Source organism: Erythrolamprus reginae, chromosome 2 (genome assembly GCF_031021105.1).
Source record: "Erythrolamprus reginae isolate rEryReg1 chromosome 2, rEryReg1.hap1, whole genome shotgun sequence".
Lineage (NCBI taxonomy): Eukaryota > Metazoa > Chordata > Lepidosauria > Squamata > Dipsadidae > Erythrolamprus > Erythrolamprus reginae.
Window position 1 is genome coordinate 93,248,232 of NC_091951.1, and position 25,643 is coordinate 93,273,874.

General features: G+C 35.2%; 1 protein-coding gene across 1 annotated transcript in view; it reads right to left on the reverse strand.

Annotated features, from left to right (window-relative positions):
* The window catches only part of DOCK3 (dedicator of cytokinesis 3), a 167,170-nt gene that overhangs the window by 88,771 nt on the left and 52,756 nt on the right, over positions 1-25,643 (reverse strand). Inside the window, exons 18-29 of the mRNA XM_070736728.1 lie at positions 24,995-25,166; positions 23,623-23,720; positions 22,255-22,338; positions 20,033-20,133; positions 18,432-18,513; positions 17,322-17,492; positions 15,146-15,232; positions 10,687-10,879; positions 8,496-8,623; positions 6,910-7,056; positions 4,950-5,048; positions 895-989 (exon numbers count right to left, since the gene is read on the reverse strand). Of these exons, the coding sequence (XP_070592829.1) occupies positions 895-989; positions 4,950-5,048; positions 6,910-7,056; positions 8,496-8,623; positions 10,687-10,879; positions 15,146-15,232; positions 17,322-17,492; positions 18,432-18,513; positions 20,033-20,133; positions 22,255-22,338; positions 23,623-23,720; positions 24,995-25,166 (1,457 nt within the window). The remainder of the gene's footprint in view (positions 1-894; positions 990-4,949; positions 5,049-6,909; positions 7,057-8,495; positions 8,624-10,686; positions 10,880-15,145; positions 15,233-17,321; positions 17,493-18,431; positions 18,514-20,032; positions 20,134-22,254; positions 22,339-23,622; positions 23,721-24,994; positions 25,167-25,643) is intronic.

Sequence of the window (25,643 nt, forward strand, 5' to 3'; positions counted from 1 at the left end):
ATTGTTGTAATAACAACAAAGTATTGCCACATAGGTAACTGTCTCAAACAGCCCAGATCTGGAGAGCATTGGTTAGCAAGACAGAAAATACATCCACAGCACCTCAATTCCCTGCCTAGAAGCAACTCTTCCCACTCTGGTAGCTATAGGCATGAGAGTTTCAAGAGAAAAGGATTCATTAAATTATAATTCCACTTTTCTGCTCCAGCCAACCTACCAATTGCAAGTCATATAATATGGCTATGTCCTCAATTCACTCATCATATAGACTGATACTATTAAATAGTGAAAATATTTACAATCGTTTTAGCAGATAGATTGAAAATAATTCTAAGAATTTATTCACAGACACAGAATGTGGATTTTACCTCTAACAATAATTAAAAGATATCAGAATAGTATTGGACATTATAGGAGAATTCCAAAATATTAATATTAATTAATGATATATGTTTATTTATCATTTCTCTTCTATAAAGTGCTTCTCCAAGTGGCAGCCATAAAAGTATTTTTGATTCAACATATCTTTATATCTATTCCATACTGTCAATATAGCATATCTAATAAAATGATTTTTCAAATCTACCTTAGCATTAACTTTTGGTTATGTTTTCCTTTTCATTCTTTCTTTCTTTCTTTTTTTTAATTTCAATTATTATATTTTAATTCTTTATTTAATTTTTAATAAGGTTATTGAAAAAATCAGTTTTCAATATGTTTCAATGAAGAATAAAAATGAAGCATATCTAAAATGGTCTGTGCTTTAAAAATTTAATTGAGTTGAAAATATTTTTAAAATATTTTTTTAAAAAATAAATTTAAAAAAAATTATACATTGTTGTGTATAAAAATGTTTAGTAACATTCTACTGTTTTAAAATGAATCATTACTCACTTGCTGGTGAGTAATCTCATCACCATCCAATCTCGAGGAAAGACACTCATCTTCATCAGATTTCGAAACACACAAAAAATCTTTAGAAGAAATTCCTAGTAAAAACCAAGAAAACAATGTTAAAACATTACTAGCTATGTAGTTTGAAACAAAGATGCATCTTAAACAAGGGAAAGAAAAGTTACAAAAATGGGATGAAAAATTGCTTACAGATTTATCTCCAATAAGCCCTAAAAAGAAGGCCATGGCGATCTACTTTGAAAGCTCTAGGAACTTTATTTATTTATTTTGTCAAACAATTATAGGGTGGTAATTTGTAAAAATAAAACATTACATAAGTAATGATAAAAAGTAACAAAAGAAGACAATAGGACAGGGACGGTAGGCAAAGTGGTGCGCCTATGCACGCCCCTTACAGACCTCTTAGAAAGGGGGAGAGGTCAATTGTAGATAGTCTAAGGCTAAAGGTTTTGGGATTAGGAGTAGAAACCACAGAATCAGGTAGTGCATTCCATCCGTTGATTACTCTGTTGCTGAAGTCGTATTTTTTGCAGTCAAGTTTGGAGCGGTTGACATTTAATTTAAATTGATTTCGTGTTCGTGTGTTGTTGCGGTTGAAGGTGAAGCAGTTGTTAACAGGTAGGACATTTTGGTATATGATTTTATGAACTATAATTAAGTCAGAACGGAGACGACGGAGTTGTAAGTTGTCTAAACCAAGAATTTCAAGTCTGGCGGAGTAAGGTATTTTGTTGTGAGAAGAGAAGTGAAGGACTCTTCTTGTGAAATATTTCTGGACTCTCTCAATTGTGTTGATGTCAGATATGCAATGTGGGTTTCAAACAGGTGAGCTGTATTCTAGGATTGGTCTGACAAATGTTTTGTAAACTCTTGCTAGCAGTTCAAAATTACCAGAGAAGAAGCTGCAAAGGATTAGGTTAACAACTCTTAAAGCCTTTTTGGCAATGTTGTTGCAGTGGGCTCTAGGACTTAGGTCATTGGATATGAGTACTCCAAGGTCTTTGACAGATTGAGGGTTATCAATAAATTCAATTCCTCCAAGTTTATATTTAGTATTCTGATTCTTTTTACCAATGTGTAAGACAGAGCATTTAGTGGTGAAGATTTGAAGTTGCCAGGTTTTAGACCATTCTGCTACGTGGTCAAGGTCTTTTTGAAGGGTAGCAGTATTGTCGGTGGTATTAAATAGTTTGACATCATCTGCAATGAGAACGCAGTTGCTCGTGATGCAATCACAAAGATCGTTTATATATAGTATGAATAGTGTTGGTTCTTAAACGCTACCTTGAGGGACACCACTGTTAACAGGAGCAGGAAGAGAAGTGACACTTCCTATTTTGACCACTTGTTGTCTGTTAGATAGGAATGCTGTTAACCAATTGTGTAGTAATCCAGAGATGCCGTAGGATTTGAGTTTCAGAAGAAGTTTGTTGTGGATAACTGAGTCAAAGGCTTTGCAAAAGTCGATATAGATCGCATCGATTGGATTACCTTGGTCAAGTTGAATGGTCCAAATGTTTTTACAGTGTAACAGTTGTAGATTACAGGATAATTTTTTTCTGAAACCAAATTGTTTATTGGAAAGTAGGTTATTAGCTTCAAGGTAGAGTGTAATAGATTGGTTTATGATTGATTCCATAACTTTGCAGCTGACACAACACAAAGAGATAGGTCTGTAATTACTTGGATCTCCTTTTTTGAAGATAGGAATGACTGTGGCAAGTGACCATAGTGTGGGTAGGGAGCTAGTACTGAAAGATTTATTAAAAATTATGCTCAGAGGTTCAGCCAAGGTGGAGGAGAGCTTTTTTAAGAAGTATGCACATAGTCCATCTGGTCCAATAGATAAAGATGGTTTTAGGTTCTGTAATTCCTTTCTAACATTATCTTCTGTAAAATCAATTGTGTAAAATCATTGAGGTTATTTGTGGTGTAATTAGGAAATGTTGGGCATGAGTCATTGTTGTTAACAAAGACTGAGCTGAAGAAGGTGTTAAAGAGGTTGGCTTTGACTGATTCATCATTATGGTTTATGTTGTTTGGTCTTTTAAGGGCCAAACAACTTGTCCAAAATTGATTCAAATGCAGAAATAAAAGATAAAAGAAGAATTTTGGAGATTATCAGAATCATCCTCAGGCTACAGCTGTTGCACACTAGTCAAAGATAAAATATATTCTATACAATGCCCCTGGAAGCCCACTATCTCCAAATTGCTAATCATTTTTTCAAAGGGAACATATATATTTTTTAAAAATAACACCCAAGCTGCCTTATGATCGGTGATCCTAATAACAATGGGCACATCTGCTGTATCTGGATTAGGTTATAATTTGTTTATTATTTAAAACAGTCTATTTTTGTCTAGGAGTACATTCAGATCTCCTCAAACTCCCTGGTATCATAAAATTCAATATTAACAATATCAAACTCCAAATTTTTAGATGCTGAATCTTTATGATAAATAGTGTATAAGAGAGTAACATGAAACCTTGGCCACAAATTTTTGTCAATTAGCATTAAAACATGTAGGGACTTAAGAACCAATTGGTGGAATTTCTAAATAGTATAATAAGCTCTACTTTTTACCACCATCCTGTCTGTATTGTTTTTTTTTTCTTCAAAAGTTCTATATACAATTACTATTCACATAGGAAATCTTGTCAAGACTAAAACATTCAATTATTTTAAGTTACTTAGTCAACATCAAACTGAAAACCTTTAAAGCAGTGTTTCCCAACCTTGGCAACTTGAAGATATTTGGACTTCAACTCCCAGAATTTGCTGGCTGGGGACTTCTGGGAGTTGAAGTCCAGATATCTTCAAGTTGCCAAGGTTGGGAAACACTGATTTGAAGTATGTTTAAATATTTTAAAATATTTTAAAATATTTAAATATGTTTAATATGTTAAAGTATGAAATATTTAATACATATTTCATTTTAAAATACTTTAAATCATTATTTAGGCATTTACCTTTCTATGGGGAGTTCATTGCAACAAAGCTGTATGGCTATATATTAATCCTCTGCTACTATTTATCTATATAAATAAATTTCTCCTTTATACTAAATGCTAATTTAGATTAACAAAACATAGCAGTGTTCTCATAATATGTTAATGATTAAAAAAAAACAACTCATGGCTTAAACCTGATTGAAAGAACATGTCAGGTTCTCACAATGAACTATGCAACTCCTAATAATATGGTATAAGATTCCAGTCATTTACCTTAAATCATTATTTAGCCATTTACCTTTCTATGGGGAGTTCACTGATAGCAGAATTATAATTAACAGAAAAAACACAGCAAAAGAACAAAAATATGAACCATCAATGAACTAATATCAATACAAAAACAGCATAGGCATGAGTATTTTCTCAAATAGATTCTAGCTTAAATACAGTAAGTACAGTATTTAAGTTCAATACAGTAAGTATTGTACAGTATTTAAGTTCAATACAGTAAGTAACTCTATTGAATCTAAGAGCTATGGTGGTGCAGTGGTTAGAGTGCCGTATTGCAGGCTACTTCTGCTGACTGCCAATTACCAGCAGTTTGGCAGTTCGAATCTCACCAGGCTCAAGGATGACTCAACCTTCCATCTTTCCTAGATTGGTAAAATGAGGACCCAGATTGTTGGGGGCAATATGCTGATTCTGTAAACCACTTAGAGAGGACTATAAAACACTGTGAAGTGGTTTATAAGTCTAAGTGCTATTGCTATTAAACAATTTGATTATTTCAGAAAAAAATATGCACTTCAGGTGACACAGCAACATTTAACTGCTAATTGATTTGCAACCTCAGTATGCAACTGGGTCAGCTGCAATTTTTAAATATCTGTTAAGTACAATAGGCTCAATTCCCAATCAGATATACAGGATAAAATAAATAATATGGAATGGATTTGAATCTGTGACAAAAGAAGAAGAATAAAACATCTACATAACCAGGATCATTCTCAGCATTCCAGAGCTACAAGACATACATATATCAGATGGGAAATATAACTAGACTGCGTTTATAATCTTACCTTTAACTCATCTTTACTCTGGAAATTTTCCAGAAGATGTTGAAAATGAGTGTCTGACATCTGACGAAGTAGAGACAAAAGACAGGATACATATTCCCCCTATGATTTTCAAAGAATAATTATTTTAGCGGAATAATCATATTCACAAGTATAAATTAAAAAAAATAACTGGGGTATAGGAAAAAGGTATTGGGACTGAAAATGGTGTGATATTTATTAAATAAAATGCTATGCAATTATCTCCATTCTTCTTCTCATTGTCTGCACTTTTTAAATAAATTTGTACTATGTAGAAAAGGTTTATTTAAAGAGACACATAATGGTATGTAGGAATAGGGTTAGGCAAAAGAAGTAAGAATCTCCTTTCTTGGTCAGAGAAAGAAACATAGAAAGAACCTGTCCTATTGGATCAAGCAGTTAAAAGTGGCAATGAGGAGTTTGTCCTTCCTTTTGTTTAAAAAGCCTTACAATACAGTAGATGTAGGTCACATAGTAAACTGTCCAGTTCACCCATACAGGCTGGCAAATAGGCACCAAATCAAATTAAAAATGGAAGACAGAATAATTAGAGGATTAAATAATGAGATTTTACTTTTGCTTGGGGTGTGTGTGTGTGTGTGTGTGTGTGTGTGAGAGAGAGAGAGAGAGAGAATATATATATATACTAGCGTACCCAGCCACATGTTGCTGTGGCTCAGTGTGGTTAACTGGAAAAGAAAGAAAAGAAAAAGTGCACGTTTGTAATATATTTAATTTCCCAATGCTTGTGGGTATACAATATTTTTTGTTGTTCCATTGTCTGTGGAAATATAGAGATTATCTGGTTTGCTGGCTCTAGAACACACAACATATAATTGTCCATGGAGATTTTAGATCATGAACAAACGGACATTTACATTTTATTTGTATAGATAGCAACAACTACATAATTATTCAGCAGTGTTTAGTTTGCATCAGTGTTTAGCAGTGTTTAGTTTGATGGCAGTGTTTAGTTTGCATCTATGGTTATAATCTATGGGGTTTTTTATGGTTTGAGGAGTGTGTCCTGTGGCAGTTGAAGCCAACACCGTCCCAACGCATCTGCCAAAGCACGCTAAGACTGGCTTAATTCGCAGGGTTCTTGGTTCCACCCAAGCCTGCAATACTTAGGAGACAAACTCCACAGCTTGTAGCCAAACCTATTTTGGGGGCAATTTTCAAAACAATTGGGGAAGGACCTTCACAGATTTTAGGTCATGAACAAACGTACATTTACATTTATATAGATTGCAACAACTACATAATTATTCAGCCAGTAGGTGGCAGTGTTTAGCTTGCATCTATGGTTATAATCTATGGTTCCATTATGTTCTGAGCAGAGTTTCCTGTGGCAGTTGAAACCATTAAGTAGCAAGGCCCATAGTGACTGTACACTTTATTTGATTTGTATGGCTATGTAACCATCCTGTGCAATAAAGCTGTATGGCTATGTATTAATCCTCTGCTACTATTTATCTATAAATAAATTCCTCCTTTATACTAAATGCTAATTTAGATTAACAAAACATAGCAGTATCCCCATAAAATGTTAATGATTTTTTTAAAAAACCCATGGCTTAAACCTGATTGAAAGAACATGTCAGGTTCTCACAATGAACTATCCAACTCCTAATAATATGGTATAAGATTCCAGTCATTTAGTTTTTTTAACTTAAGTACCCACTAATTATTTTCAATTATTATAACAAATGTCTTAGAAATAATTAAATATGCAACCAAGAATAATAGACTAAATAAACTAACAACAGCATGGGTGAAGTTCTTAGCTTCACCCTGACAGTTCAGGACAGTTGTTTTTAGTTTTGTAACACACCAAAAAATGAATGAATGAACAAAAAATGTAGTAAACTGGAGATGAGAGGACAGGGAAAGGGAACAGGCTAGATAAGCAGGAAATAGAACTTGATGGTTAGTTACTAACAGTGATTTCAGCTGTGCATTGTGGACAACGCTGCCCTCTTACCGCCTCCTGAGTTTGTGATTTACTCATAATAGTCAGAAGAGTTTGTAATAATACATCCAGGAGGCTCTCCACCATCATTTCTACCTCCTCAATTACATCTGTCTCCTATAGTAAACAGAACATAAAGAGTTAACATCTTATAAAATGAAAATGAAAATGGTTGAATTTGCTTTTAACTGCCTGTTCATTCATTTACCTATTAGTATTATAGGCTAGAAGATAAGATGGACTATAGGACAATGACTGTTTTCATGGCTTAGGGAAACCATGAAAATAGAGTCACTTAGTTTTATTATTACATTACTAATTCTTAGTTAGCTTTTATCTACTTTTCAACTAATTAAATGCTTCTAGAGGAAAATATAAAGACTGTACTAGATTTTGCTAGAACCTGGTTGGAAGACCTCCACAAAAGGATGTAAAACATACGAAAGGATAATGAGAAAAGGGGAAAAAAGTATTACCCATGTCAAGATATCTAAAAAGGTTAAATCATGGGAACTAGAACAAACTTTCGTGCAGTTAACATGATTTAACCTTTTTAGCTACTTTTGGTCTGGAATATTGAATATTCATTACATACTAAGTCAGGATGTTAAAATATAAAAATGCATTGTAACCCATTTCATTCTAGGTTTAATGCCCAATAGTCATTCTTATCTTTAAAACCCATAATGATGCAATCCTATGGTCCCAGACAGAGCATCCCAAGAAGTCACAGATTCCATCAAATTCTCTGCTCGGAAATCATAATAAATCCCCTCTTTCTTGTTTTTAATATCCTACTTATTTAAATCTACAATAGATATTTTGTATTACTACATCAAATGTCCTTATAATAATCTATTACCAGATTAAAGATAATTAATTTATTACCTTAATATTTTGCATTCAGTCCTGTTCACAAACAAAACTCTATGATTAGAATTATGTCCAGCTCTCTCTTTTAGATTATTATTAAACATAATATTTTTGGAGATTGTTAAACTTCCTTTTGATATGTTTGATATTGTCTTTAATATATTATAGTCCAAACCTATTTTCAGAACATGTACATCAGAACTGAAATTTCTGCTTAAACAGCTATCTTTGAAGGTAGATGGGAATAGATTAAATGAACAATTTTAGCAATGTAATATTATTGCTATCATCCAAAATAAGTTGAATAATTTTTTGGAGGGGGAAATCGGGAAATTATTTAAGAGCCTAGGATATACCATAGTCTGGATTTTATGTTACACAGAATTTGAATCATGTTTATTATTTTGCTAAAGACGTAGAACAATTCTATATAGGCTAGCCAGCAGCCATATATCTTCTCTCAAGTAAATGTCCTTTATGTTAAAAAACATGCATAGTTTCAATAATATTTTATACTGATGATAAGTAGGTCACAATCAATTATACTACATTGCAGAAGATAACATATCATTTGAATTCTTCAGAAATAAATGATAGATAGATAGATAGATAGATAGATAGATAGATAGATAGATAGATAGATAGATAGATGATAGAAAGACAGAATGATAGACATAGATTACCACGGAGCTAGTTTTGATGATAGAGAAGATACTGCTAAGAATTCCAGAGCAGATAAGCAACTCTTTTTGTTGTCTCAGATGAAGATGAATATGATGAAGGACCACAGGTAATAAGATTCGCCGAGATTCTAGGAATGGGAAACCAGAGGCTTGACATTATTTTACAGGAGAACTCAAAATACTGGAATGAGAAGCCTGCCTCATTTTAATTCACAAGCATACATTTACAAACTGAAGAGCTACCATTAATAACAAATAAAATTAATTTAATTGGCCTTTTAGTACAACAGCTTAATTGGAGGCTTCTATGAAACAGATTTTAAGGGAAACCCATTTTTATTCATTCAAATGCTAATTCTGAATAGCTAATTTACAAAATGTTGTAAAAGGTTATATATCACTTGCAGTATTGTAAATCAAATGCATACATTATTTTCCTTTACTGTTTAATATTGCTTCTCACAGAAGCTAAATTGTCAAAAGTCATTTACCTACAATATTATCAACTGTCACAAGAGATATTATTACAACAGGCAATAGAGATGCTGACTATGAAACATGAAGGGAGGTATCTAAGTAACATGAAATCTCTAACCATTAATATTCAACTGAACCATAAAATACCATGAGACACTGATATTTATATGTTCTCCTTCAAAATAATATCAGGGATACTTGGATAATTATTAGTGTGGATGAATTCATACAATAGTTGCCTTTGTCTTTATTATTTTTAAAATTATTCTAAAAGTAAGACAGGCATGTGAACTTCAGTGTCCCTTTTTTTTAAATTCTAACATTTCACTTAGGTTCAAAGGAAATAGTAGATTTGGGCACAAGTTGTACTTATTCCTGGACAGGGAGGCCTTGTTCATAGTCACTTGAGGACTTCCTGGTTGGTGTATTGCAACAGGACTGCACTTGAAGACCACTGAGAAATTACAACTGGTGTAAAATGCAGCAGCACATGAAGTGTTGGAACTCATTGTACTACTGTTGTGCAAGTTGCAGTGGTTGAATTTCCTTTAAAGTCCTACTTGTCATGGGGCCAGGGACCATTCTCCACTGGGATGGATACAGTAAGCATGCTATAGATCCCATCCTTTTATGCTGTTATCGTAGGGGACCAGAAAGCATGCCTTTTTCATAGCAGCTTGTGCCCTGAAGAATAACCTTCTCCCTAGATCCAGCAGGCTTCAATTATTTTAGTTTTCTGGAAGGTCATAAGAAACTAGACCTTCCCAAAATGCTAGAATAGAATGAAATAGGAACATATAGATGGTTCTGTTGGATGCATCCAAGGGGATGATTCAAGTGCAAGTTTTTTCCCCACTGTAGTGAATCCCCCAGAGTTGAGTTTTAAGTTGGGAGATCCTTATGAATCTTTTAAATAAATAAACTGATTAAGGCACGCCCACTACTTTATTGGAAAAACATGGATATCAGTTCCCTAACTAAATCTCAAGTATTTCTAAAATGGGTTATTCTAAATACAGAACAATAGATATTAGTGTAAAAGCTATGACGAAGAGATGGCTTTACTTTGGTATATTACAGCCTTGCAAGAATATTAATATAGACCTAAATAAGGTTTTTAGGATCCTTTTTTTTAAATTATAGGTGAAAAAATTACAAATATTTAAAGAGAACACAATGTTCCCATGCTATGCTTCTGTATAGAATGGGCACTGACATTTTAAAAAGTATTTCTGACTTTGTTTCTTAATTTCCTAATTAAGAAACAAACTAATTATTGTTACTAAACTAAGATACTGACCAAAATACACCCACTGAAAAACAAAGAAAAAATATTGGTGAATGAGGGAAATTCTAAAATTATAGGACAGTCTTTTGCCTCGTGTGCATAAAAAAGACAGAAAGCAGAAGCAGGTGAAATAGTTCAAGGCAAAATCAATGTTTAGGAACCACAATATGTAAAGTTGTTCAAAGAAAACAGAAAAAGAGGGAGTGTAATAATCTGGAAGAAATGTGGCTGGTTAGAACAGAAACACCATGCAATATAATTTTTGTATATTAATTCAAAATATAATTTGCTTTATGCTATTTTAGCGATACAGTATATGAAACCTAAAATAGTTTCATATATGTTCCTAAAATGGCATAAAACAAATTCTGTTCATATTGGGTATGGAAAGGGATACATTATAGTTACCAATATTATAACTATTACCTGAGAAAGAAAATAAGCGACTGTCCACTGTACGAGCTATAGATTGTAATTTAACCACATCCATAGATTGTCCAATATGCACTGTACTGGGCATGCTCCCAAGAGTTCCTCTCACAAACTCTGCTACTTCCTGTACTGTGAACATCTGCAATAGCTCGTCAAAAATGGCAGGGAAAGAATTCAATAGAGCAGCCTAGAAAGAAAATGGAAATATGAGACTTTTGTGAACTGTTAATAGGGAAGAATCAAATATCACCAGTTTTACTTGGCAAAAATATTAGATATTTTTTAAAAGGCCTCCTTTAAAGATTCTTGTTTTTATTAGAAAAAGAACTTGGAAATTATGTCATTATAACATGAGTTCATAATATAAAGGAACCCTAACTACAACATCTTATAGATACTGAAGCATATGCTTCATGAAATTAGAAACCTGTAAGTACTGTGATCATCTCCAAAACAATATAAAAGACAAAGGAGTCTCTGCGGATTATACTCTGCTAGTTGTTGCCAACTATGTCATCTCTGGTTCAAGGCCATTGAGCCAGCGCTCCCCCAAAACATTTCTGTGGTCATGTAGCCAGCATGATGGCCCTTGGGCGCTCTTACTTTCCCGTGAAGTGGTACCTACTTATCTACCATATTCATATTTGCATGCTTTTGAACTGCTAGGTTGGCAGGAGCTGGGAGAGGACAGGAGCTCATCCTATGTAATACTCAGGTCTCAAAACCTGGGCTCTGGGCTTTCCAGCGGACAAGCGCAGCATCTTAATGACTGAGTCATCACATTTCCCCCTTCAAACCAACATAAAACTTCAAAACATTTTATTTTAGAAATATATTCCGATTGCTTGTATTGTTGCAGTTGCAACATTATGCTGTGGAATTTTATATTAATTTGAGAAAGCAATAATTGTGCACCATATATGGCAAATAATAGAAATAGCAGAATTTGAAAATATGACAATGTGCATTCCTCAACAGGTTTATGTTCATTTGTTCTTATATAAAATCGAATAAGGCTTCCAGAATATGATAGAATAAAGGTTTAAATCTTGAGTACCCATCAGCAAATCACAATTTGCCGGATGTTCAGAGAGTCATAGCAATCGTATTTTAAAATATTTTAAATTGTAAATTATTAGATTTGTTATGAACTGTTTTATTCTGTTGTGAGCCGCCCCGAATCTACGGAGAGGGGCGGCATACAAATCTAATAAATAAATAAATTTTCAATTATTCTCTTTTTCTGCAACCCATTGTACATCTGTTATAAAGTAAGAAGATACCCTAAAGAAATATGAATTGTTGCAAGAAGAATCTGCAAAGAATAATAACAGTAGCTTCCGCCATATTACAAACTCACTCAATAAAATAATGACTTATTTTAGCGCTAGATAAGATTTTTTTCAGCCTAAAGAGCACATTGCCGTATTGGAAAATTGACACAAACTGTGCATCGTCAGTAGAAGGAACAAATCACCAAGTGCCAAAGGCAAAACTAACAATGAACAGGTCACCCATTTTGTGTCTCATGCATGCATGCATGTACTTTGTGGTAAAATGGGCAAAAAATTTACTAAAATAAATTTTAAAAATATATGGCAATGAAATTTGCATCCATCCACTCATATGAACTTCATATATAATGCCACCCAGATAGATATTATATGTAATTATTTTATTTTTTATTTATTAAATTTCTAAGTGCTTCAAGGACCCTCTAAAAGTATGCATATGACTAGCTGTCTGTAAGAAATACAAATCCTCTCATTAGTCACTGCCCTGTCAGAGCTGAAGAAACTTCTTGGATGAGAAGCGAAACGTCTTCAAAAGAAAAAAAACAAGTCCAGTTGCCTCCTGAAAAAGCACCTTTGGGACACCCCGGTTATAGTTACCGTATATACTCGAGTATACGGCGAGTTTTTCAGCCCAAAAAATGGGCTGAAAAACACAACCTTGGCTTATACTCGGGTCATTGACAAAGTCACCACAAGAGGGCGCCATTGCTTGAGCCAGAGCGAGGAGGCACCAGCTTTTTTTCCCCTCTCGCACGCCATAGGAGCTGTGGGAGGGGTGGGGCTGGTGCCTCCTCTCCCTGGCTCAAGCAAAGGAGCCAGCCAAGTGCTCCAACCAAGAGGGGAAAAAAGCAATGGGAAGCCAGTGAGGTTGTGTGTGTGTGTGTGTGTGTGTGTGTGTGTGTGTGTGTGCGTGCCCCCTCTCCCCCCCACCGTGAAAAAAGCCAGCTACCTCTTTGAAGGACACAACCTCACCGGGTATGTAGCCAAATTGCCTCCTTTTTCCCTTGCTGAAACCGGGAGGCTTTTTTTTTTTTACTCCCTGTGTGTATTTGTCAACAGGTTTACCATAACTATTTCTTGCTCTCTCTGCATTGCCCTTAGTTGGATTAAAAAGGCCCCCTGCTGTCTGATTCTCCTCCCCCTCCTTTGAAAGGATTTAAACTGTTTAAAAAATGGTACTTTGTGATAGTTGCTGTCTTTGCTTGGATAGGAACTAATAAGGCAAGAGCTAGACAGGAATTCCTAAAGTGTGTTTGTGGATCTTTAAAAGTTGCCTTTTATAAAGTGGGTTTGAGAGCAAGTTTCAATTAACAAGTATGAGGGGAAGCATTTTACATATTTTAAAAATGAGTTTGATTCTTAATAGGACCTGCATATTTAGGATACAAAACCACAAGAACTGTCTGTGTTTAACAAGTTTTGCTTGTCTCACTGGTCTGTCTGTCTGTCTGTCTGTCTGTCTATCATCTACCTACCTACCTACCTACCTACCTATCTGGTTTTCTATGCTGATAACCTCACGGCAGCTAACGCTGAAGCTCTGTTTGGATATACAGATTTATTTATTTATTTATTTATTTATTAAATTATTTATTTAATTAATTAATTAATTAATTAATTGGATCTGTATGCCGCCCCTCTCCAAGGATTCAGGGTGGCTCACAGCATATATAAAAACAGAACAATAATGTAAATCCAATTAATTATGAGATGATGAGAAGGAATCCTGTTTTAAATTTACAGAGCTAGTTTACTGGTTTTCTTTAAAATAAATATTCTGAAACATGTAATCTTCTGATGTTTCAATTAATGTAATTTTATTGGTTTCCATTTTTATAAGTTACCAGTAGTTACTGCATTTTCTAACCTCGGCTTATACTCGGGTCAATAAGTTTTCCCAGTTTTTTGTGGTAAAAACTGGTGCCTCGGCTTATACTCGGGTCGGCTTATACTCGAGTATATACGGTATCTTATGTGGAAGCCCATTTGCAATACAGGGTGCAATAGCTAGGAGGTAGTATTGGCGCATTCAAAAATATAAGATTTAACTCTTTGTTTCCTAGCTGCAACTCCATTCCCCATTCCAAATCTAATGATGAAAAAAGTAAGCAACTCATTCTCCCACATCACTCAGGAAATTTCTTGATAGATGGTACCCCGCAATATAAGTAACACATCTCTCTATGGTGAACAGTACTACCAATGGGATTTGCAATGAGCCTTTATGATACCAAAATGGTTGTCAATGTTTCATGACAACATTGCACAAATAATGTAATAATGCAATGAAATAATAACATCGGTTGCAAATATGTCTGCAGGTATCCCACTGGGGATGCTCGTACGTATGAGTGGTTTATCTCCCAGCAGCATCTAGCAAGCCAGAGCAAACAACTTATTATTTCCTGTTTTGGCTATTCATTTCTTTTTGTTTTATTTTATTTATAAATTATAGCGGTAGTTAAATTAAAGATGGGCGAAGGCTTCTGCTGAGCATTTTAGTATTAATGTTCTCAATCCAAAGAAATATAGACAAAATAAATGAAAATAATAATTAAATATTGACCAAAACAACCATTGTTATTTTACTTTCTTTATTTTTAAATAAGTCAATTTCATGCCAGAGAAATATTCAGCAATTATTAAATATTGCTATTATTTCCAATGAGAGTTGTATCAGAGGTAGTGATATCAAAAGACCTGTAATTAGAGAGAACACAATGCTCTTGGCTATTTCCATGAAAAAAACCTTAACAGCAAGAGATTAAAAATAAGGCCAAAATTAATTATATTTTCATTGTTGGCACTTACAGCTCCCAACTCAATATTTGAGTTAGTAAATATTCTTCTAGGAGATTTTTGTTACTTTTTATTATCATTATTAATATGTACTCTTTGAATTACCAGGGATAATCCAAAGGTTTGTCATAACTAATATAATTTCTCTCTAATGACTGGTGCTTGTATTCAGTGACTCATGCAAACGACAGAGTAACTCTTATATTTAAATGTTCAGTGTTTGGCAAATCACTTTATAGTTGCAAACGTTGAACTGTGCAATATATTTTAGTTCATTGTGCAGAAAAATGGACTGGAAAAACACTCAGTATATACATCCATGATTACAAGTTGTACAGGATATGGGGAAAATTACTTACAGATTTAAATGACAGCCTTGCAATGCCACCACATTTTTGTGGGGCACATGTCCCAGCTCCGCTCACCTGTCCTTCAGGCTGAGGGGCCTATGGGTCAATTAGGGTTAAGGGACAACACAGTGGCAAGTGGGAAACAAAAAAAGGTAAACTTTTGATGCATTGAGTATTAAAGAAGATTTTAAATGAATATATAATCTTCTCAAGTACTGTGTCAGAGGTGAAAAATTAAAGTTACTGGTTAGAAAATACTGCTATCAAAACTTTGTTTTCTTTATAGAGCAAACTATTAATTTTACTTGATTCTTCAGATTTCTTTCTTTCAGAAATATGCAACCATATTAGATACTTCTTAGACATATTAATAAGCCTGGAATTCATATTATTTAATGGGCAGCAGTTGAATATCTTATTCAACTGCTTTCTTGCCTGGGACTTTTTCTGAACCATTACTTTGCTGGTAAAATCTTATAGAAAATGTTTATAAAATTGAATTGCATTGAATGTTTCTTTGTGAAAGGATGCTACATCTCAGTAAAATGTAGGTTTATATTTTATAGTAACTTTAGATAACTATAACTTAGTCTCCAATCTTCTGTGGAAAAGATGTCAGGAGAGGTTTTTTGTAGTTGGCAGTTGCAGAAAGAGCTGGAGAACACAGATTCAGGTCAAGACATTGTTCTGAATCCAAGGAAGAGCTAGATAATTGATCTCCTTCTGAGCTGTCTGCCACACTCTCCTCCTCCCTGTCACTCATGTCTTCTTGGTCAGAGGAGCCTTCATCAGCAGATTCCACCGGGGGCAAAACAGGCCTGCAGCATGTGGAGGTCTCCCCCACATCCACAGTCCTTGGGGCAGGAGCAAGACCAGAGCTAACCACAACAGACATGAAACTGAATCCAGATTACTTTTCTGTCATCCTGTGGCAAGAGTGAGAGAGACATGGTTGTAATCCTTCTGATTCTGTGTGTTCTCTTAGTTACTTTGACACCATTGATCATAATATTTTTCTGAACCATCTGCAAAAGTTAGGAGTAAGTGGCACTGGTTTTTAGTAATTATTCTTAAATGGGCAGCTCCAGACTGGTGGTGGGACTCTCTGTTGTGATGTGTCCCAGAAACTGACACCTTGTTTTCTCTTACTTAACACCTATATGAAGCTAATTGTAATGGCCATCCAATAACACAAAACAGGTAGTATTGGTGAGCAGATGATATTCAATTGTGTATCTTGACTCAAGACAAATCGAAGATATGACTCAGGTTTTATCCCAGAGCTTGGAAGCCATAAAAGTTTGGATAACAAGGAGAAATAGCTTTTAATATAGAAGCCCTCCAATTCCAAAGGTATCCTTTCTCTGAGAGTATACTTCTCATTCAGTGTTAATTCATAATCTCGGGCTCCAGTTTAAGAGCAGATGGCAGCTGTGGTTAAGAAGGGCTATCACAGAGGTTCATCTTGTGTAACAGTTAGTCTTTCTTACATTAGTAGGTTTTGCTCATAGTCCCTTAGCCCTTGGTTTCCTCTCAATTAAATTATTAAATTATTTCCTAAGGTAATAATTGAGGACCACAAATTTTAATTGCTTCACAATAAAGCAACTCAAGAAGTTTTGGATGCCCAATGGTCTACCCAAGAAACACATCTGCTTTGACAGCTACTCTGCTTATCAGTATTGTTCTGAGTGCTATCCAGAATGTTGATTGTCACTTTTAAATGATTCATGGTTCAGGGTTGACCATCTAGGAACCACCTTCTCCCAGTAATCTCTGCCTGCACTTTTGAGATCTCAAAGGGAAATTGTTACAGTTGGCTTTCACAGGCTGTGGGATAATTTTTGTCACACCTGAAAGTTAAATGTAAGTGTGGATTGTGGTTGTTTCTCAGAAACTTGGTGGTTTATATTGAAATATAGCTATGTTTTTAATTTTTAATTTCATTACTATTTGTATCACTCAAAGAAATATATGATTGAAGCAGCATTTAAGTCCAATAAAACAAATAAACAGAAAATGGAAAAACTGATAGAATTACAGAAGGATTGGTTTATGGTTTGCCAATATTTTTCTAATCAATTGGTTATTTCCCTCTGAACAGTTTTGGTACGTTGTTAAGTAATTCTATTAATTTCAGAGGCAACAATGAAACACACAAAATAGAACTGTAGATATTTATAACCTGTGTAAAGATGAGAGTCTCAGAGCTTCTGCTGTCTAAGCTGAGTACAAATCTGATGGACTGGAAAAGTTCTTGGATGCTGATTCTAAATTGTTCCTCCTCCATTCCACAAGTAGCTCTGGAGTAAAGGATCCGAGATTGAATAATAAACTTGAAAAGATATTCCAATGCCTTAAGAAACAGGAAGGGAATCGGAAAAACAAAGAACAAGAGGTTTATAAAGCCAGAGGGGGGAAATTAACATTATTAATATTCAAATTCTTATCCTTTATGTGAAGGATATTACTATTGTTATTAAATTTATTTGCTGCCCATCTCAGAGTTTAAAGCAACTCAGAGTGGTGGGAGGATCCATATTTATTTAGTTAAAGATCAATAAAATAAATCAAAATTTAGCATTCTCCTCCAGGAATGCTATTTGCGAAAATTGCAGGTTCAACGTATTTGCAAAAGAAAAACATACAATCTATTGTTATTTGGCAAATTATGGCCGAGTATTCTTTATCTTTGGTAGAAGATAGCAATAATGTAATATTTATTTATACTGTATAAGAATGACGCAAATAGACAAGATGGAATAATATTTTTTAAAGAAAAACGTGGAAAGTTCTGGACAGTACTATAATGCAAAAATGTTATTCAGTGTTTTAAGTTTGTTTTCCAAATTTGGACATTAATATTAACATTTTTGCTTAATATTAATGATGAATATATCATTAAGCTCATGTAAGAAATAATATGGAGGAATCTAACCATTATCTATATGTTTGAGAAGAAATTGCACCTTTTAGCAAACCCTCCAGTTCCATTTTTGATGAGTAAATACATTTTTATTCCAGTGTTTTCTCCCAGATTTAAATTAATCCACTGACTCAGCCACAATAAATCTGACTTGTAACCCCATTTTAAAGCTCCAAAGTATCACCTTCTTAAATCAATATTTGGAGGTAAGCATTTTATTCTAAATAGCACATCAATATTGCTAGAAATCACTGGAAAAACTAATTAAATAATATTTTATTTAATTTTCATTCCTAGTTAAGTTTTGCCCTTAGAAAAGAAATAATATTTTATTTTTTAAACTGAGTGATGTTCACATAGAAACCATACCCGCATTGCTTCTTGAATATGATCCTGCCGTACTAGTTCAGCTGATCGATCCATATACCATTTCAAACAGCGGATGAGTTCTCTGAATAAAAAAACCCACATTCACAGACATGTCAATAGAAGAGAAGCTCAAGGTGACAGATTTTTCTGAAATATCCCAATATATATATCTATACTTATGTTTATTTATATGCTACATATGGGTGCATGTCAGACCTGGGCAAGGGGCAGCCCGCGGACCACAAATGGTTATAGGCCCAGAGTGTATGTGCACCTTGTGTTGGACCTCGTCGAAACGTCACCAGAAATTTCTGAATCCTACACGGGAAGAAACCCAAATATGCTAAGACCGTCATATGACGGTCTTGGCATATTCGGGTTTCTTCCCGTGTAGGATTCAGAAATTTCTGGCAACGTTTCGACGAGGTCCCACCCATCATCTTCAGGCTGATGCTTCTGTCCTTGTTCTAGGGCGAACACAGCGAGACCTGAGCTGTCTTCCCTCTATAAATACTGGTGGGTGGGTGTGGTTTGATGGCTCAGCAGCTGCATGCTGTGTTGAAACTTCCTGGTGAGTCAGTGGGGTAACACCTGGGGTCGTTGATGTAACTGAGATATGCTGATTAGTTGATGTTTGTGGATTGGGGGTGATATCCTGAGTAGTTGGAGCTTGCAGGCTACTTAGTTGTTTTGCAATGTGTGTTCTGAGTCTGGTTTCAGTTTGTATGGCTGGGATACGTTTGTTATTGAGGGCTGCTTTCTACCAAAATATGAACAAGCGTGATGATACCTCCCGCCTCCCAGACATCTTGAAACCAGCCCTCATTAACAAACGTATCAAGTACGTTTGGCTGGATCAAGTAACGGACACAGAGCTTCACTTCGACTCAGGGCTGCTTACAATATGTTAGCAATAGCACTTTTTAACAGAGCCAGCATATTGCCCCCACAATCCAGGTCCTCATTTTACCCACCTCGGAAGGATGGAAGGCTGAGCCAACCTTGAGCCGGTGATGAGATTTGAACCACTGACCTACATATATACAATCAGCTTCAGTGGCCTGCAGTACAGCACTCTACCTGCTGCGCCACCCCGGCTCATTAAGAATTATCTTGTGGCAATAAAGGCGGCAAAACGTGAGCATCTTGATTTGTCAATAGAGCAAGAAACTGACAAGACTCAATGAATGGAAGGCTTATGACTGTTACTGAAAAGAAGGGTGCCTAATTGGTCACTGTTTTGTTTTCAAATGTCAATGAGATGGGTAAATTTTCATTTTTCATTTAGTTGCATAATAATTCTGCCCAATGATTGTGCACACATAGATATTCTCCTAAGGAAGCCAAAACCTAATTTTTACTTTCTTAAATATTCAGGTTTGACTTTATTAATATTTTGAATTGATCAAAAGCACTGTAGTTGTTCAATAATAAAATTAATCCTCCCAAATACATCTTGCCTAACAATTCTGCACATGGTGTATAAACTATTCTCTATGAGAACTTAGTATATACAAAACCCCAAGCAATTTTTCTAAAAATTACTGTGTTGATATTAAACATTTACTTAATAAATTGGCCTCTATAAAGAGATGACTTACTTATATGCCAAAGCTCCTGCAAAGTGCTTCTGAATATAAGTGTCAATTACAGGTCGAAAATGAAAATATTTGCTATCACGCAAAAGATTTATGATAAACACCTGAAAGAGAAAGACAAAAATAGAAACATGTTTAGGAAGACAAAAATAACTAAATAAGTATATGAGCTTGTGTATAAGGGCTGTATAATATTACATACAGTTCCATACAATATCATAATATAATACATGGACCAATATTAAGCACACAGCAGGTACATAGACCAATATTTAGCATGGGCACACAGCGATATCTTAGCACACAGAAGTATCAAGCAAACACCGATATCTACCATATTTTTCAGTGTATAAGACGTACCTTTTTACTTCAAAAAAGTGTGTCAAAAACTGGATGCATCTTATATACCGAATGTTGCATGGGGGGAGTTGGGTAGCGGCCAGCAGCGGCGGCAGCAGCCTTCCTGTGCTTCAGTGGCAGCTGTCCCCAAAGCCGCCCAGCAGCCCTCGGCTGCTTCCCTCTCCGTGGGAAACTGGCAGGCATTGGCCGAGGAGCTCTCTGGGCATGCCAAAAAGCAGCTCGGGCAAGCAGCTGTGGCAGGTGCCACCTCTCCCCGGCTGAGGCAGCTTCACTCGGAGTGCCCTTCGCCGACCAGCGCACCTTCCCAAAGGTGCCCCACAAAATAGGAGATTGGGGTGGGGGCTGATGGAGCCAAGCCCCCTCCTGCCGGACGATCAGGGCCGCTGCATGGGCCTCCTCCACCCAGGCAAAAGATGAGGATGGGAGGTTCTCAGATGTCCTCCTCCGCCTCCGCCTCCACCCCCTGACTACAGTCGCCTTTTTTGCCGCTGCCGCCCCTTGCTAAACCCAAGTGCAAGCTAAGGCGGAGGAACTGTCAGGCAAAAACCAGGCGGGACTTCTGCTTTTCAAGCCAAAGGAGATGACAGGCTTTTTTTTTTTTGCACGCAGGGTGGCGTCGCGTTGCATCTTGTGGCTTTTGATGCTTCTTCCTCTTTTCTCTTCCCCCTTGTCTTGGCGATCTTCCTGAACGTTTGGGAAGGCAGAAGCGGAAGATTCAGGGGATGGGCAGGTTGAATGAGAATGGGAGTAAGTCCACAAGCCTTAAACGTGCCAGGTTTGAAGACCCTTGCCCTCCTAACCTCTAACCCAGAGGTCTTCAAACTTGATGGTTTTAAGACTAGTGGATTTCAACTCCCATTCCTGAGCTAGCACGACTGGTGGAGGAATTCTGTGAGTTGAAGTCCACAAGTGTTGAAGCTGTCAAGTTTGAAGTTTGTAATAAGTGTATATGGTTTTAAAAAGTATACATGGTTGTAAAAAGTATTCTGCTTCACTGATATTTTATTAAACAATATAATACTACACCATTTGATTCAGAATACGTTTTTCCTTGTTTTCCTCTTCTTAAAATCTAGGTGCGTCTTTATACACCGGTGCATCTTATACACCAAAAATATATTTGGTATTCTAACATTGGGTAAAAGCCCAGTGTGGAATGCTAACAATGGTTATGGGCCCAGAGTGTGTGGCTGTTAGTGTGTGGATAATTTGTTCACCATCAGATGGCCCATATCAGTAAATTTAACTGGCAGAAAGTCATGAAAATATTGAACATTTAAGAACAAAATAATTTGCAACTATTCTAACATTTCCAATAGTACTGAAGACTCAGACAGGTTGCAATTATTCAGCATTTCTAAGTTTAGAGGTGATAACATTTAACATTCGAGGATGCTCAAGGAAATTGCCATTAATCTGAATTTTTGGAAACAAAGATCCACAAAACCGCCAGTTGCTCTAGCGGTTAAAGCACCAGACTAGAAAGCATGAGACCATGAGTTCTATTCTGCTTTAGCCATGAAAACCAACTGGGTGACTTTGAGCCAGTCACTCTCTATCTCTGCCCAACTTACCAGATAGGGTTATTGTTTGGGGGAGAGAAGAAAGGTGTGTTGGATATGTTCATTGCCTTGAGTTATTTATTAAAACAATAAAGGGGGGATAAAAGTAATAAATATTTTAAAAACCAGAAAAGGTACCATGATAGGTGTTGATCTACAAGTAATTAAGGAGAATTTGGAAAAGTTTCAGCAATTCATGCAGAGAAAGGAAATAATTTGTTAATTTTTAGAAAAGTATTGAAAGGTAAGTGCCTTCACATCTTGCATCAGAATATTGATTTGCTAGAAATATTTTGTTCTTACCAAAGATTGAAAGACCAGAAGTCCGTATTTTTCGGTGTTATCATCCATAATCACAAACAATGTATCCAGAATGTCCTGCAAGAACTGGAAAAGCACAGGGATTTTTAGTATCTCTTTACAGAACGTTCTACCAAACCAATTTCATATTTTTCTGACACTATATGTAAAAAGTACGTGGATTATTCTCTAATTCTGAAGTACAATATTCTATAGAAAAATCAAAGCCAGATATTCTGAGTAAATGTTAAATTCTTCTAGATCTCAATTTGTTTTATGAGCCTTTTTATTAAGTCAAATCCATTCAATAACAAGGGACAAATCTGAGGCAAAAAACCAGATTAATCTTTTTGATAGGATTCTCTTACTAATGAAGTATTATAATTTTGACCTTGCTTATTTATGCATTTGATAATTTTGTATCTATGCTTGTATTTATGTTTTTATATAATATAGGCAAGCATACACACATTTTTATGTTTTTTAAAATTAATAAAAATCTATAACTAGACAGGATCAATAAGTACAAACTTACAACATGATAGTAAAATGAGAACAGGGATGCTGACAGAAAAATGTTCAAATGGCTTTGGGAAGAACTTTCCAGACATTTGGTAAAAACTAATAATTTTAGTCCATGAGTTAAGACTGCAATTGGAACTGTGATTGTTGCCACTAAGGAATGTGGTATTAAATATGATATCGTGTGACTGCATCACTTAGTAACAGCAATCCAGAAAATCCTAGTTGTCATTGTAACTTCACTTACATGTACGGTAACTAAGCATTATTCGTTAGCCATTAATACTGTATCACATATTTTCAATACATGTGATGAAAAGTGTACTTGGAGAAGAAGTGGGGAAGGGATATTGGTAAGAATACCGTGGTTTCCCCAGGAGGATATTGTACAGTCCAGCCCAGAATAAATGACTGTACACTCCTGAACTGGGAGAGGGAGGAAGAGCTTTTACAGTGGCCATACCTAGAATCGCTCAGGGTATATCTATTAAGTTACAAGGTTGTAGTTTTAGTCTGGCAAAGTTCTTTCTATTAAATCAAAGCAAATAAAGAATTGGACTAGTTGTCACTGTATCATTTTTGGGCCTGGACCCGACAATACAAGTGTTACTTTTTAAAAATGGGGCAGAAAAATATTATTTCAAATAGTTCAGGATCCTCCATATCATTTTAGTTCACAAACTAATGAAGACAACTTGATATATTATTCCTTACATTTGTGATTAAAGTAATCACACTGAGATTTTATTTATTGATAAATACAAATATTAATAACGTTTTGGTTCTCTCCCAAAAGTGATGAATTATTGTAATTAATTTGTTAATAATAGCTTAGACCAAATTCAATACCTTAACAATTTCTTCGCCGCTGACTTGGCGCAGTCTTCCTAAAATATCCATTATACGATCTGGATATGCTTTCCATTTCAGAAGAGCAAGCAAGTCCACTGTATACAGTAGAAAGGAAATAATATATAAATAATAATACCATTATCTAAAACACTCTGAATGCACTGAAAGCAATTTTTATGGATGTTTATGAAGATCATTTAGTTCTGGGCATGAACAAAATATAAAATATATTTGTTAAATAATTTGAGAAACTAATGGACACAATTGTGATTAATACTTGTAATTTCAATTATAATGATGTCTTGTTTTCACAGTATGTGACCCAGAAACATATTAATTTAAATGAAAGTATACTTCACTGTTATATTTAATTTTATACTGAATAAACTGCAGTTTCTTCTTTATTGCATAACTACGATATAACAGCATAGCATAATAAACCAGATTCAAAAATGCCTGTCTAAACAACTTTAATTCAGTAAGTATGGTAGAAATATATCTTATGTAAAAATGCTTGATGTGATTACAGTAAGTGACCACATCTAGACAAACCCAATTTATACTTGGAAGGGAAAGCAGCAGAAATTCCAATGCTATAGGCTGAGTAACTGAAGAAAAAATTCCCAATCATATCAACTTTTGTTGTCAGAAAAACTATATAGATATATCCATGTAATCACCGGAATCAAGGTCAATAGGAGGGAATCATGGCTTTTTTCCCTGTTCTGTCCATATCCAATTTGCACCATTCAGGTGACCCTGATGACACAAATAAACTTCCAGATAACTTTAATAACCTGCTAAAAGACTGAAAATGACCAGTTATCTACAAGAGGTATAAATCCTTCTATTCCCCACCATCCAAAGTTGAAGGAGCTTCTTGGATCAGAAGGAAAACATCTTCAAAGAAAAACAAGAAAGTCCAGTTGCCTCTTTTAAAAAAGCACCTTTGGGACAACCATGACCTGGATGATTGAGAATCTCATTTTCAAGGCTACTTTTTATAAATTTGTACCCAATTCTTTGAATTTTTCTATTATTAATTAATTATATTTTATTTACAATTGCAATTGGGAAGTTAATCACAGCAAAGTATGTATTTTTAGTTTGAAAATATTTTGTTTTGTGTTTATTAACTGTTCCATACACATAGAAACAGAATCTTTCAAGTACAGTTACATGCTGCAAGTAACCAAATCAATCAGAACTGGTATGAAAATCTGTCTCAAGCATGTATATAAGTAAAACTATTATGCTTTATTGAACAGGTAGACTATGAATTATCAGCATGTATATAAGTAAAACTATTATGCTTTATTGAACAGGTAGACTATGAATTATGAATTGTTGAAATAAGAAACGGCTGTACCGTTTTGGGTAAGTTTGGTAGAAGACAGCTGAGTAGAGATTGAAAAAAACTCTTTGGTGCTGCGTTGAAAAATCAAGCTTGAAGGGATGTTGGGACAACCATTATAATCTTCTTTGCAGCATGGAAGACCCAAGTAAAGTGCATGGTTATTGAAAGTGCTGTTTTCATCACACTGGAGACACAAGAAAATAAATTATTAAATTTGTTATATTTCATGTTGTTATGTTATATCATGTCCAAGAGCTGAGGTGGCACAGCAGGTAGAGTACAGTACTGCAGGCCACTGAAGCTGACTGCTAGATCTGCAGGTCAGGGGTTCAAATCTCATCACCGGCTCAAGGTTGACTCAGCCTTCCATCCTTCCAGGGTGGGTAAAATGAGGACCCGGATTGTGGGGGCAATATGCTGGCTCTGGCTCTGTTAAAAAGTGGTATTGCTAACATGTTGTAAGCTGCCCTGAGGCTAAGGAGAAGGGCGGCATTAAAAATCGAATGAATGAATGAATAAATGAATAAATAAATAAATGTTAACCAGACCACATTATTTTTCGGAGTACAGTATACGACACATCTTTTTGCTCCCAAAAAGAAGGTCAAAAACTGGGTGCATCTTATATACTGAAATGTAGCCCCACCCACCCACCAATTTC